The sequence below is a fragment of the Calonectris borealis genome, chromosome 6, assembly GCF_964195595.1.
Source record: "Calonectris borealis chromosome 6, bCalBor7.hap1.2, whole genome shotgun sequence".
In the NCBI taxonomy this organism is placed as follows: Eukaryota; Metazoa; Chordata; class Aves; order Procellariiformes; family Procellariidae; genus Calonectris; species Calonectris borealis.
In genome coordinates, this window is record NC_134317.1 from 22,352,806 (window position 1) to 22,368,703 (window position 15,898).

At 40.3% G+C, this 15,898-nt stretch overlaps 2 protein-coding genes across 3 annotated transcripts in view; one reads left to right on the plus strand and one right to left on the minus strand.

Annotated features, from left to right (window-relative positions):
* Positions 1–15,104, minus strand: part of ABCB11 (ATP binding cassette subfamily B member 11) — a 43,678-nt gene extending 28,574 nt beyond the window's left edge. The window contains exons 1-8 of the mRNA XM_075153895.1: positions 15,002–15,104; positions 9,453–9,474; positions 7,995–8,042; positions 7,851–7,899; positions 5,660–5,901; positions 3,902–3,989; positions 2,901–3,034; positions 899–1,070 (exon numbers count right to left, since the gene is read on the minus strand). Coding sequence (XP_075009996.1) covers positions 899–1,070; positions 2,901–3,034; positions 3,902–3,989; positions 5,660–5,901; positions 7,851–7,899; positions 7,995–8,042; positions 9,453–9,474; positions 15,002–15,077 — 831 coding nt within the window. The 5' untranslated portion in view covers positions 15,078–15,104. The remainder of the gene's footprint in view (positions 1–898; positions 1,071–2,900; positions 3,035–3,901; positions 3,990–5,659; positions 5,902–7,850; positions 7,900–7,994; positions 8,043–9,452; positions 9,475–15,001) is intronic.
* The window catches only part of DHRS9 (dehydrogenase/reductase 9), a 31,535-nt gene continuing 17,904 nt past the window's right edge, over positions 2,268–15,898 (plus strand). Inside the window, exon 1 of one of the 2 annotated variants that reach the window (XM_075153131.1) lies at positions 2,268–2,412. The gene's annotated coding sequence lies outside the window, so the exon portion shown is untranslated. The remainder of the gene's footprint in view (positions 2,413–15,898) is intronic. The other variant, XM_075153130.1, reaches the window with a different exon arrangement.

Sequence of the window (15,898 nt, forward strand, 5' to 3'; positions counted from 1 at the left end):
ATTAAAGGGGAATGAGCTCAGAAAGAAATTGCAAATGAAGGAAAGAGGCATTTTTTAGTTTATTTCATTCCCTGCCATGATTCTGCTCTCCCACTTCACACTGAGTCATTACTCATGTCATCTACTTGCAGTCAGCACAAGGTGCTAAAGGAGAGCAGGAAGACAAGAAATTAGTCAGAGTTACATTAGAGGTTTCATAGCAAAATGATAGCAAACTCTTCCTGATGTGGAAGAGAGATAGCCAAAGGGCTGAACTCAACAAAAGAGCAGAGTGTGAGAGAGTGCAGAGGAGCAGGAACTGCCCAGTCCTGCTGGGTGTGGGAGAGGAGGTGAGAGGGCAGAGGATCCTGCAGTTTCCCTCTTCATTGTTGTTCCTCTGCACAGTGACAGGGAGTTTATAGGGAGCGGATGGAGGACAGAACAGGAAGAACTAGGAGAGGATGCAGCAGCTGCCAGGAGCAGGGACAGCTTGAGGTAAGTTTGAGCAGTTGCTTTCAACTATTTTACAGCTCCAAAGCTTGATCATCTCTAAAAGCTCCTAATCTACATAGAGAAATCAAGCCCCATGTCTAGTAACCATCTAAACCAGGTGTGTAGTAACAGAGAGAAGGTATAGGCCAGGTTCTGATCTCAGCAACCATAATATCCATCCACAGGACCCAAAAGAAGGTATGCTTACACTCCCGTCTTAGAAGCAGGATATATTATTCTGGGAATCAAAATAAGCAAAGTGGGAGCAAAGCCCACCTCCCCACCCCGATGCTGCTGTGACCATAATCTGCCTCTCCTGACTTTAAAGGGCGTGTAATAGCCTTCTCCTCCACCAAGCCTCCCTGCTGTATGGCATGACCTTCCCTGCTCATCATACCTCAACACGAACCTCTCACAATTCACTTACCAAGCCATAGACAGCCGCTCCAACCCCAAGCAGAGGACTGACGGCAATGATAACCAAGGTCAGTTTCCAGCCACTGACAAATCCCAGTAGGAATCCACACACAAACGTGGTTAAGCGCTGGATAAAGATTGCTACTTGGTCAGCAATAGCCTCATTAATTTTGTTAACATCACTGGAAAAAAAACAACAAAAACCAACAGAAGATTGGTGAGCATATATTTTGTTTGTGTTGCAGATCTTGGCCCCATTTGGGTTAGTTGCTTTCCCTTGGAGAGGGCCCTTCCTCACCCCTATTCTTTCCACCATCACCCCTTCCAAAGACCCTGGGGTACAGTGAGAAAACCTGGTGCTTTTGCAATGACAGAAGACTTTTATGCATGAATACCGCAGAGAAGATATTGTCTTTTCCCAGGAAAAGTCGTCCTGCCAGCAGACTCATTCACTAGCTGGTTCTTACTACTGTGCCTCAGCTGATTCAAAGGAGAGGGCAGAGACATCCCAGCTGGATGCAGCTTTCTGATAATGGAAAAACAGTGTAGCTCATATGGCATTCCTCCCATCGTGGGCTACTGAGAATACCGCCTTGCCAAGGGGGAAGGAAAAGGGCGTAGGGCTGTTACTCTCCTCTAGTTCCACCTTCCATCACCTCCCAGTTCCTCTCTCCACCCTATCAGGTAGTTTGTTCTCTAAATGAGAGGGAGAGTGGGAAAACTGAGGAGGCCTACTTTATCACTGGAGGCAGTGGGAAAACATGACAGCTCTATCACGTGGGGGACAGTGGTGCACCAGTTAACATTATTCAACCCCTACGCAGCTGCAGAGCTCATTTGTTCTCTTATGCATTACCAACACAGAAAAAATGTCTTAAAGCAAAACAGTCATCATACTTCTGCCACTCTTGGCTACTTCCTCACCCCTGAGATTAGAAGAACTGGGAACTCATGAAATAAATAGGAGTAAGTGGCACTGAGGTTTAAAGTGCAAAGTTGTTAGCTCATTGATATATCAAGTGAAATTATTGTCCTCTGTTGAAAAATTTAAGAGAGTTGAGTTGAAGAACATGTTTATATTTCTTCTGGAGAATGTTTTTTGCAGTCAGGAAGCTTTTTGTGGGCACAGGACAATGTTGTTTGAAAAACCAGGGAACTAAGTGTTACTTATTAGACAAATACATACTCAGTTCCCATTTTTTGCCAGAGAAATTCTTCACAGCAACTTACACTTGGCATTTATTCTTCACAAAAAGAACACCACAGAAAGACGTAGATACCACTGGGCAGTGAGTGAAAGCAAATAAAATCCCCTTCTACTACAGAAAAATCTGCAAATGTGACTACTATTATGCAGGCACGACTGAGCCATCTAGAGTCGGCATATTCACCTCACAGCTGCCTTCAGCCTGTAAACAGGAACAACTAAGAAAAGGAGCACGCCTTAAACTCTGCTTTTCTTAGGGCTAAATGTTTATCCAGGATAAGAAGGTTTCTCCATCTACCTCGGGTCCCTTTCTAAAGGTAGGTGCTTGTACCTTCTTTAGCAGAAGATTAAGCGAGGCTCACTCTTTTCTTTTAAAAACCAACAAAAGAAAGTGTGCCCCTAATGTAATTTTCCTTTCTGGGAAGTGAGAGAGGGTTCAAACCCACATCTCCAGCCTCAGGGGAGTGTGCACGGGCAGCCAAATTATAGATCACTCTGAAAGGACTGGGCACAGGAGAAGGGAAGGATAGGACAAGCTAGCAAAAAAAAACCCACCCCAAAACCCAGCAAAACCCCACCACATTTACTAACAGACAAGACAGAAAAGGGAAATAATTACGGCTTAACAGTTATGGCACTCAGTTCAAAGATGGAGGAGATAATCAGCCCGGTCCTTGCCCCCAGGAACATAGCTGTATTTTACATTAGAAAGTGTTTGTCAAATGCCTAGTTATTGGCACTCTGTTGTGTTTGGAAGGAAGTGCAAAATGTTCTCTGTAGCATATGTTTTTTCTAGATTACTTACTCAGAAATTCGGGTATTCAGCTCTCCTACAGATGTACAGTCAAACCAGCCTATATCCATTCGCATTACTTTCCTGAAATAAGCTTTCCTGATTTTCTGTATCTGACGAGCTGCAGCCATAACCCAAAAGCAGATCTGGGAAGAGCATAAAGTGGCTGATAAATTGCAGTAAAAAGTCTTTCTACTCCCAACAAATGGGAAAAAGCAATTTGGCTAAAATGGGAAAGAGCAATTTGGCTGTTGATAAACTTACTATTCAGGTAAAATACATTCTAACTACACAGACATGATAGTTGTTTTATGCCCTTGATCTTTAAATAATCCAAGAATTTTATAAAGCCTCTGAATCAAGCGTTTGTCTCAGTTCTGATAGGCTGAGAGAAGATGCAAGTTAAATTACTTGTGCTGTTACATGCAAAACTCTGGGATAGTTTTCAGGAAGGAGAATGACAAGTGATTTTTGCAATTATGAAAAGCTTCAAAAGCAGTGGACCCTTTAGCAGATTATGCAGGAATCATCCAAGCTTGTGGCTCATCTCAGTCAGACGGATTGAACCATTACTACAGAATATGTAGGATGTGATTCTTCTCCGAGACTAGTTGTACACTAGTATTACTCTGTAATATCTCTATAATAGAAAGACAGGGCTCAACACAGTTGAGATGCCTACTGGGAATCTGCATGCCCTTCAGCTCTTATTTTGGGATGGCATGTGGATTCCATAGTATCCATGCTTGAGCAAGTATTTCTTGTGGTGTGAAAGGAGCATGCATTCATCTCCCTGGGTAAAACGTATCCGAGTACAAATGTATGCATGCACAAATCCAAGGAGGTCTCAGATTGCCAGAGCTAACCTATTTCAGCCAATAGAATAGGAACTGAAAGTGTCTGCTCTGCTCAAATGGGCAGCTGACTAAGCAGTTAAAGGGAACATAATTATTATAAACTTAATTATTTAGTGATTTAAACTTTGAAATCAGAATAGGCAACAAAATACTGACTTGGAGGTATCCTAACACAAGTATGGCACAACCAATTCCTGCATAGTAACCTGCAAACTTGGTCATTTCTTGTTCAATGTCCAGTAACCTGGAAAAAAGAAAAAAAAAAAAAAAAGTTAGTAATACTGTTTCAAGTTTCTCACAGATTTATAATCAGGTGTTTCTTCAAGTTAGAGTCATGTCAGCTGGCAAGTCAGCTTGTTTTGCTAACAGAGGTATTGTTGCCCAATACTGAGGCTACTGCCAGCGGTGGCTGGTTTGCTTGCTCTGCCTGTTGCACTGGTAGGGGTAGGGCGCTGGCAGGTACCAGCAAACGCTCTGCCGTCCTGGAGCAGCCCTGCAGCCTCTGAGAAACCCCACCAGACCGCATGCTCCAAAACAGCACAGGTGAGAAGGTGTTTCAGGGAAGAGCTGCCCAACAAGTTTTCATTAGATGTTGAATTAGCTTGGTTTGTGCCATTATACCAACTAGTAACACTCAGATTTAAACGGTGTTTTACAGAGGGAAATGAGGGCTGCTAAAGTCAATTCAAGTATTACTTTGTACCATAAGCTTGCTAATCTGAAATGATCATTTCTTTTAGCTCAAGTAGGAGTATTAAATTACTCCTAATATCAGTGAAGGGCATTGAGTTGCTGCTATTGCATTTAGATTACTTTGAAATGAGCATTTCAGGTCATTATCGGTTATGCTTTTAGACAACTTTTTTAAAAAGTTATCTAACTTTTAATCCTGCAGACAGCAAATTTTATTCTGTTTACCCAGAATTTGGTACACTGAAATTTTAAGCCAAAAGGGAACACTATGCACCTGACCTCATCTCTTGCAAAAAACAATCATGGAAACAACTCAGGTGCCTGACACAGACATCCAGTACCATTTTTAATGTCTTAATTTATCCTGCCTGGTGGATCCCGCTTCAGAGGAGCAGAGGTCTATAGCAAATCCTGTATTCTATCTGCCAGCCCCATCTGGAGGGGGCAGGCTTGGACAGCCTGGCACAAATAATTTGGCCCCAGTCACCTACATCTAGGAATGTGAATCACTTCCCATGTGCTCTGAATTTCAAAAACCTTTAGACAAGTAACTTTTAATTCCAATTAAATAGCTAATTAAATGTCACTCAGAGATTAGAAAACTCTTGGAATGATGCATTGAAAAACGAGCTTTAGGAAAGGATACAGGTTCAAATTTGGCTTTGATAGATATCTGTATCTGAATGAATCATCTAGACTCCATTTATTGTAGTTAATGGAAAGAAACTGGCACTCTTATAGGGCAGTTCATCTGACTTGCCTTAGACATCTCCCATAAGCTAAGATGAATTGCATCCTAGAAGCACTCATTTCTCTTCAATGAATAAAGTTTAGCTAACTTGCTCAGAAGTCAGCAGGCACCTATAGGTACCTAAGTCCTAACCAAAATGACCAGAAGTCATTATTACCTACAGTGTCATCAAAGAAAACAGATTAATGAACTCAGCTGTGTAGCAGATACATCTGTTATCAGAACAATCATAATCAAAGAATATCCTTGCTGACATCTATAGCTGAAAGACCAAGACCCAAGCTGAACTTCTCTCCCTCCAGGTAATATCTCAGCTCAGAAACAGGACTCTGTAACAAGAACCATGCCCCTTTTCCACCTTATGGATAGAAAATGTAAGGTTTAAAGGTTGAACTGGACCTTCACTAGCAATTCATTCTCTGACAAGCCATAATAACAAAGGAAAAGAAACAAATACATCTACTACTTACCCACATCTTATTGTGGCGTTCTTTTCATTCTGATGGATAGTACCATTAATCCACACTATGGTGTTATTTACACATGTCTTGCCTGGGTCTTTAAGCTCTTGCATTTCAATGTCATATTCAATAAATGTGTCTGCCATTGCACCAAACACAAGCAACACAGCTGGCTGGGCTGCTCCATGAATAACAGCACAGAAACTACCAAAAGCCATCATTAAAATCTCCATAGATGAAGAAAATCGAAACTAAAGAGACAGGAAAAAAATATGGTCTCTGCTGAGATGCAGTCTTCATGCTGGTTGTATACTGATAAATCATTAATCAGGTGGATCAGATACAAAATCATTCTCTTTAAATTTCAGAATTATCTTCAATACAGAAAGAAGACAAATCTCTCTCTCCAATCTAATCTAATTGCACCTGTGATTACAGCCTCATAAATTATTATGAGTTCCCTTTTAGTTGACAGCAGAATCTGACCATGTGAATGAATGTATTATCATATAACATTAATAGCTCAATATCATTCCACATTATCATTATTCCAGAAACTAGCTAAAAGATTAAAAATAGTAATTATAATTCATATATATAGTCTGCTTTGCAGATTTCCTGTGGGGATGGAGGGAGAGGAAAGGGAGGAAAAAGCCTTAGGGCATTATGCAGAGCCTCTGAATAGAGTTAGCCAATTTCTCAAAAGTCTGGGGTGCTGTGGTAGAAAGCCAACTAAATGTCTCAGAGCAAGTTCTCATAGTTAATATTCTAAAACGTGTTGGCTGAGCCAGGCAATTGTACATTGGCTCTTAATCTGGGAGAAATGTATAGAAATATGACATAGTATGCAGTAAAAAAAGGATTGAGCTAAGTCCTATTACCTTACATTTGTCATGGGCCAAGAGCATGCTCACATGCAGCTGGTGACTCAGCTAAGATACAGCGACTTAAGTTACCCTTGTCATGATTGTGTGAAGTTTGGTTCTCAGGTTGAAGTCATGCGTAAATATATAGATCAAACTGTCCATATACAATAGCAGTATCAAATGCTAGATATTTTGAAATAGGTGTGTAAAGAGGAATCATAGCCTGCTGAAGAACCTGTCCAGGTTCTGTAGGTGCTATAATGTGTCTAAGAGAAGAAAGGGTGGGAATTTGGAGCACATATGGAAAAGGGACATTAGAGCAGAGACAAGATAAAGGGAAAAACAAACCAGTTAACATAAAAGAGAAATAAATAAAAGGTCTTTCTACAAAAAAATGTCAGAAGAAAACTGTAGCACTACCACTGTTTTGCAAACCTTGCTCATAAGAAGTCTAGGAATTCCCTTGATTAAAAAAAAAAACACCACACAGAAAATGCACAGATATGTGATATCTAATCTCTCTGCACATCTGATGCAAACATACTGTGTTTACCAATTGCACTTTAGGAGTTAAACATCTGTGCAAAACAGAATTCAAACCCCTCTCCTTGACAGACATAGCCCTCTGTGTGGACAGACTGTTCTCTCCACCCAACTAAGAGTTGAGATACTTAGCCAGGTAGAGTACAAGCCACATGGATGTAACTGGACTAACCCAGTACTACAGTCAGGACCATATTAGTTTGGACACATTACAGGCTAATTGCCTAGATTACATGCAAACCAGAAGTAATAAAACCTCTTAGCTGCATGCTGCTGGGTTGGACATCTCTCTACTGCATTAATTTTAAAATTTAGATGCACCCTATGGGATTCCAAGACCCATCAAAGGCTAGACATACCATACAGTATTCTGCATTCCCAAGTATCTGTAGTTACCAAATCTTCTAATACCCATGGAGCAATTACAAGGGAGCTAAATTATCTCCCAAATATCACACAGCAAATTTTTGGCAGAAATAAGAATGAACCAAGGTCATCTAGATCCCTGCTGTGCATCTTAACTCTTTTCCCCATATCTACCTGTAGGTTCAGTAGAACGTGTTTAATAGACAATTATGACACCAATATCAATAATGGATACCAAGCTGACAAAATGACAAAGGGTTCTATTAAATTCCCATTGACTTTAATGGTGGCATTTCATGCCAAATGGTTTAATCCTTAAAAGTTTGGCTTAGTCACAGCTATTCCCCAAAACAACCATATAGATTATTGTCACTTATTCTGCAGCACAGTACACATAAAATATTTATAGCCATTGCTTTCATTACCAGCTGAAAGAAGCCAACACGAATACCGTTTTCTTTCTTTTTGGACAACCTTCAAGAACAGAAAACATAAAATTATAAACTTGTATTTTAGTACATATTTTGTTCTATATGCAAAGGTAGTACACAGAATTGAACTTAACTCACTTTTCACTTTTCTTCTCTATAAAAGGTTCTTCATATGTATAGGAATTCCTAGCAAAAAGGATAAGATTTTACATTAATTTTTTTATTCTCTTGGTTACTTCTCAGAAATTACATTTTGTCTGAGACATTTTGCCCAGAACTTTAAGAGACAAGCTGTAACCAGTGATTTGATGGTTCTTTTACATTTTAGACAGGGACTAGAAGGGAGGTTAGGTTAAAATGATCTGGGGGTTTATGCTTTGTTTCATAAGCAGCTCCTCAAAACACTATAATATCCTATAATGTGGATTGTGGGTTCTTTGAGGTCAGTTAGAGAAAAACCTACCATCCAAATTGTTGGCTAGTCCTTTCTTTAAGACAGAAAAAAGTCCTGTTCCGATTCCCTCCTATATTGCCTGTATGTTCATATGTCCATAGTGGCAGTAGGATCTCTCACCCTACCATACAGTTTTTTTTAGTGCTCACATTATGTTATGCTATTCTGTATGATCAGTTAAAATCTAAAGGACTAGTTGCACCATTATGGATGGGATCCATACTATAGCAAGTAATCATCAGCTGTGTACATTCAGTGATGAATGAGTAGGGATATTCAATTTGGATTTTTTTTTTAAGGAAACAAATGAATTCAAGGTATATTTGTCATGAACAGTTTTCAGAAACCAGATCCTTGAAAGCCTGAAGGAAGCTTCATGTGTGTAGTAGGTAGGACCATATGCATGTTACATGTGAAAGTCCAACAGAACTTGGGTTTCAAGATATGTGCAAGGACCATGGTAGACCTTGAATACTGGGCTGGTGCTCTCTGAGATGGGCAACCTTACGAAGACAAAAATTAAGAGATGCTCTTGCTTCCTCATTCTAGGAGTAGTTCTCAGACTGTGTACACTGTGTCAGAAAGAGCTGGCACAAATTACAGCACCCATTAGGATGTCCAGTCTGCTACAGAGTTGTCTCAAGAGCTAGGAAGAGGGAAGCTCTTAACCCCATTCAAATCTCACATTATAGCTGAAGGTCAAGGTCTCCAAATCATTTCAGCTTTTAACTATCTAGAATTCTACGTTTAAATCTTAATATCTGAGCTCAAATGAAGTGAGTTAATTCCTTTTATTTTAAAGTCTCACAGTTAAGTGTTAAGAGAAGTTAATCAAGATTGATTAAAATTCCTGAAAACTCATTTCTCAAACTAAAAGCACTGAAGAAAGATAAATTTAAGTATCAAAAACATTTTCAGAAGAAAGACCGTATTTTGCTGCCATTACTCTATGTTTTTAAAGGTTTCTAGGACTGTTTTGGTCTACCTGTGTCAGTTGTATCAAATAAGGCAGTTCAACTCCTAGAGAACAGCTTTTCATTAAATACCATATATTCTATAAATGCATCAATTTGATCCGATGACATTAACTTCTTTGAATATTCCTAGAAATATTGATTGTTCCGTTTGTGTACATGACTTACTCTGATTTCTTGAAGCTGTTACCTGTTAGGGAAAATAAATGCATAGCCTAGTTAATAATTATTGTTAAAGTACATCATCGTCTGCAGACATGTGAAACATAAACCCTAGAACCTCATGGGACCTGATCATTCCTGAGTTATAAGCATCTCATTCCCACTGATACATCTAGCCAGGGACACGAACTGATATGGGTCCAAAAATTCCTTGGTAAGTTTATATCAGTTTATGCCTGCTTTCTCTTGAAGCAGTAGTCTCAAGTTTTCAATCTCCCAGATGACAAAATGGTTTTCACTAAATACATTATTCAGGACATTTCCCAAAAGTCAACTCGCTTTCATTGCAAACTGTTTGCTAGTATTCAACTGTTTCTCTTGGACACTGTCTCATCGAGGAATACTACTCTACTGGCAGTCCATGCATGCTCCCTGAAAGGAGGAGTGGTAGCTCTTCACTCTTGCCTTCCAACAACTTAGAGACTGTAAATCCTGTGGAAGAGGGGCAGCTGTACCGCTGGAGGGTAAGATGAACTTGTCACACTGATGTCTATTCTTGGGATACTCTCTGAGGAACCATAGCTTAGAGAAATGAAATTATACTACAAGATATAATTATGCTGTTCAGCAACTCCTTAGTCCCCAGAACAGGTCTGGATTTAGCTCCCTTTCAAAAGATGTTGTTAAGGACGTCATACCTAAGGCACAGCTTGTGTTGGCAGGGGCCCCAAAGAAGTGTCATCATAAGGGCCGACGTAGAAAATATTTGCTCTACATCACTTGAGATGACGATGAATAAAGAGCTAGTTTTATGTATACAGCATAGTTTGGATAATCTAAGGGCACTGGGCATATGCACCTTGCTTGTTTACGATGCACTTGGCAGCAGGTTCAGGTTGAGAACCATGGTATGCTTTTCAAGCAGTGCCTTCCTTTCTTCACATCTAGTGACTCAACACTGAGCATGCGCAGGCCTCTCTTACAGAGCAAACACAGAGGAACTTTGCATCACAATTCACAGAGGGTGCAAAGAAGTCACTGCAACCACAAATTTTGCCTCCATCGTTTTCCTACCCAAGGGAAGGAGGCTTTTCCACTATCTCCCAGGGTTTTGCATTTCCCAAGGCAACAATGTTAGATGGAAGCAGCCTGAGTCTGGGACTGAGGGAACAGCTGATTACATCTCCTTTTGGGGGTTAATAAGGCAACTTTTTTTGGCTTTAGCTAACAATGACTCTTTTTGTTTTATTCTACTCTGTTTGTTACTCGGGAATGGTAAAAATAAAAGATTCTTTTAATAAGGACATATGCGTATCCCAAGAATCCCAGACATTTGTAAAATTATTACTACAAAGAATCGTTTGGTGTTAGAAAAGAGCCAGTTGTGAAGGAAAAACAAACATCTGTTTGCAGTTTTTTGAAGTTTGGCAGCTGGAAACAGCTGTAGTGATTTGAAACCATGCCTAGAAGATTCTCCAGGGTTTATCGGAAAAGTTAAGGTTTAGAGAAAGCTTTCTCTGCAGGCTGGCAGTGCAGTGTTTTGCAAAAAATGAAGGAACTGGGAGGCAAATGGGAGGAACAAAAGAGTCTGGTGAAATAGCTTTCTGAATCATATCAATTTACAGAGCAAAATAAGCATTCGCCAAAGGTGAAGAAACCCTAATCTATGAACTTGAAGAGGAAAACAAGAGTATATCAATGCTATTCAAGAGTGCGAGGAACTGCGGGCCAGCTCTTGAGGGCCAGCAGTTTTTAAGCAGGAGGAGAATTTGGAATGATGTTACCTATGCTTCATTTGAAAGAACGAAACAGATGAGTAACAGTTCACATTGCTACAATTGAAAAAGTAGAAAGAGGACAGAACATGATTTTTACAGAAAAGAAAAGAATGTAGGGAAGAGGAAAGAATTTATTAACCCTAAAGAAAAAAGCTATAGTAATCTTTGAATGCTCAAAAAATTTTGAAGGAGGAGTTAAGGCATTTAAGAAAGAAATTTTACAATTTGTAAAAAGCACAGAATCAAGGAAAAGCTGAAGAACATTGCCAAGAATTCGAGTTTTTACTGGTATTGTGAGAACACAGTAAAAGTTAAGCCTGAAGAAATCTGATATTTGATTCAAGTGATGAAAAATTGTACTCAAAAGGCTCCCAGCTAAAGCTGGCTCTTAACTACACCTACAGATGTGGTGTTCAAGGGTTGATCCAGAGAGGGCTAATTCTTACTAATATGTCCAAAAGATGGTTATTGAAACAAACCTCACTGGAGATTACAGAGTAGAAGACATCAATCAGCAGAATGCCAGTAAGGTTTTAAAGCAATGATGTTTGCTTTGGGAAAGGTGCTCTAGCAGTTCGACAAACTGCTCACTACATTAAGCAGAAAATACAGTGCAATTCCAAGGAAACTGAGAAACCAGAGGCAAACTTACTTGATAGGCCAAAAAAACCCAACTGTGAAAAGAGGAATACTTTGGTCCCAATAGAAAGTCTTTTGCCAAAATCCCATAACAAGTAAAAGCAACAAGTACGTAAGACAAATTAGCAGACAAAAAACACCCCCCCAAACCAGCTAGATAAATCTGGGCAATCTGGGAGTTCTAAGTAAGTGGCTGGAAAAGACGAACAGTTTTCTGTCCCAAAAGTAGAAGGACATACCCCTTTACCTATTCACTCCTTTTTCTAGTCATTCCTCCCCTCTCCTCACCAATATTAGAGCCCACAAATGCCCTATGCATTGAAACTGCCTTTAGTTAGCAGCCTAAGTGAGAAGTTTTAAAAACAAAACAAAACACAGCAGGAGAGGGAAGTGGGGAGATCTGTATTGCTTCAGCACGCAGATGGCTGCTCATTCCAGCAGGGTGCAGAGCAGTGTGCTGGGGAGAGAGCAGACTTTCAGAAAACATTCACATTGGTTTCTTTCACAGTCATGGAGCTGAAATTGCAGACTTGCTACTGTGTTGCAGACTTTAAAATCAGCTGCAGAATCTAGCACACCAGCTTTGATTTTAAGAACACATTCAAGTTATTCGGAGAATAATTTCCTACACTATCTTTTTACCAGCTGTAACAATAGATTTGAAGTTCCTAACAAAAACAGACCTTTGAATCTGTTGAATAGGAGATTATCTAGTCTGGGAGAATAATCCCAGCAAAGTGAGAGAGGATGATTAAAACCAAAGGAATTATCTGGCTAACAGAGAGAGACAAAAGGTGGGAACGTAACACCTTCTGCACATGAAGCTCCTGTTCAGTTTCTAATGTCAGAGCAAAAAAAGCACATGTACTGTCTTCTAACGGAACAGCTGCTTTTATGTTTGCAGATATCAGTCAATCACTACAAAAATAACCACAATCAAGGCTTAGTCCAAGCTCAGACTGAATACTCCAAATGTGTTCAGACTCTACTAGTTATGCCCACAGTCATATGAGACATCCTATTACAGATAAAGATTGGAAGGAAATCCCAAGCCCAAAGAAAGATACCAGATTTGAAATACAGACTTAGCGTCAATCAGCAACTACTTAAGTTTTAAAAATAACAACAGACACCACAGATCAAATTATAGCTGGGACACTGTGCTGCTATATAGCAGGGAGAGAGGCTTGAAGAGGGCTCACTTATTAAAAATCAGTCATAAGGTCTTGAAAAAGTTTGATTATTGTCTGAAATTTCATTATATACATGGTTATGTGAAGAATTTTGCAGCATGACACAAGTTTTAACGAAAGGTAGATGTATGGTCCCCATGGAACAAAAGAAGCTGAGGCTGGACTGCTTTAAACCTGAGCTGTTGTCTAGGCAGGGGAAAAAAAAAATCACTATGGTCTAGTATGGTTTGCTTTGATTTCTTTTTGTTGGTGAAAATACTTCCAAGGGAGAGGGACTGTCTTTCAACACGAGTCTCCAGTTTTCTGGAGGTAATCTGTCATAAAGTATTTCAAGTGAAATAAAACTGCATAGTCTTTATCACTCTCCAGCTTGATTGTTCTAACAATACATCTGGTGAATTAAAAGGAAAAAAAAGAGAACACAAGATAAAAAAGCATCCCTCCTCCTCAACCTGTGTTTTGTTCAAGAGCCCACCCGAAAGCACCTATTTTTGTGATGAAGCGGGTGAAATTGGGAGTGAATGCCACATTCGTAAATCCCAATAAGGCCTGTGTTTAGAACACAGGCTATTTCATGCATGGTCTGAAGCATTTGATTGGGTCCTAGGAGAATGTTTTTAATGAAAGCTTAAACACTTCCAGGATTAGGCCACAGCTGTCAGGGAATTTGAAAATACAAAATGTATGTATGCTTAGGGAATCTGGTGATATCTGAGTGCTGGAATCCTTTTGTGAACCCTTTTTACTCTATGTGAGGAGCATGTATGTTGCACTGTATTGCAATTTATCTTCTGTTATGTGTTACTGTTTTGCTTTCCTTTGTACCTTACATTCAGTATAAATATTTAATGCCCCTTTCTTCATCAGCTTTTCTCAAGTCTTATAAACAGAACTCAAAATATTTAGCACTTTCTCTTCATGTTTCTCCTCGACTCTTGCTGCATTTCGATTGGCAAAATGGAAAAGTGCACATTGCAAAGGAAAAATGGAAGAAAAGAGGAAAAGCTCTGATGAGGAGAAGGAATGCAGATCTTTGCATAGCAATAGCTCATAAGAATTCTGCCTAATATAAGTATGACTACAGATATATGTGTTTGTTGAAAGCAGCTCTAGAAACTATGGAAGACAGAACTTTATTTTTTTTCCCAGTAAAGGCCCTTTACTTGTACATCAAAGTGCTGAGCGTTGTTGTGGTTTAACCTGGCAGGCAGCCAAATACCACGCAGCCGCTCGCTCACTCCCCCGCCCCAAGTGGGATGGGGAGAGAATCAGAAGGGTAAGAGTGAGAAAAACTCATGGGTTGAGATAAAGACAGTTTAATAGAACAGAAAAGGGAAAATAATAATGATAATGATAGCATATACAAAATGAGTGATGCACAATGCAATTGCTCACCACCCGCGCTGACCGATAACCAAGTAGCGATCACTACTTCCTGGATCACGCCTACCCTTCATATACTGAGCATGACGTCACATGGTACGGAATACCCCTTTGGCCAGCAGAGCTGGCTGTCCTGGCTGTGCTCCCTCCCAGTCTAGCTTGGTAGCAGAGGATAGTAGTCCTTGACAAGGTGCTTAGCAACAACTAAAAACATCAGTGTGTTATCAATATTCTTCTCATACTGAATCCAAAACACAGCACTAGGAAGAAATTTAACCCTATCCCAGCCGAAACCAGGACAGTGTAAAAACCTAGGTAGATACCATGAACTTTTAGGCTGATAAGTAAAGATTGTCCATGAGTAGGGATTGTTATACATAGTTTTTACAGAAAAGTTGTTTTGCAGGCAGCATACCCATAACAGCAGGTACCACATAACTCTATATTTATTCCACAGACTATTTGCTTTGTATTCTGTAGACTTTTGCTCCACTTAGGCCACCCACCACCTATTTTACATGCTTTATAAAATAAGGAGCTGACTGAGAAATAAACTTCTTACATTTGCCATCCAAGTCAAAAGCATAGTTATCCTCTCCCAATCTCTTGATGCTACGCAGAACAACAGGGTCAGACATGATGATTAGTTACTTAAATCAGAAGTCCTGAAGAGAAGGGGAGGAAAAAAAAAAAGAGTATCAGCATATGTTTGCCTGTGAACATATGATAATATTACATTAAACTCCTGCTTACCTTAGGTTTGCCCTCATTATCCCAGGGCAATGCCACTGCTTACAGCACAAGTTATAACAGAATAGATGTCCCAGACGCAGTGAAACTACAGAGTAGAAAAACACCTCAGAGAAGCATGCCCAGCTCACCCCTAAGTGCAAGGCTTCTGAAAGCCTGCAATGCCTCCGAAAGCCTGCAATGCCTCCTGCCTCCAGCGAGGGCTGCTCTGCAGGGCTTTGCAGCCCACTGCAAACAGCCCTGTCCCCATTAATGGCTGTATTAAAATCAACTACTGCTTTTGTGCAGGTGACATCCATAGGTTATAGATTGAGACACTAATATGACAGATGCTGCCTCGGTTATAAGGGAGTGGCAGGCAGGAGACCTGCCCCTGCCTTGTCCCGTCCCGGCTGGCAGCAGCCAGCAGGGCTGTGACGTGGGGACAATCAGGGGAGAAGAGGGGTGGCCGGGGAGGCACCCCAGGACCACACCGACATCTGCGACATCACCACCACCAGCTGCACTCCCACAGCGCTCAGCTGGGACAAGTTACCCGGCAGACCTGCTCCTCTGGACAGGTTTATTCCTAACTAGTCACACTGACATGCTGAGCAGATGTCATACATGAGCAGAAATAAGAGACAAAGCTAACGCCTTTTTGTTAAAGAAGCACTTTTGTGAGGTATAATCTGCTGGTAGTGCTAGTTTTTCTCCAGGCAGGCCTGGC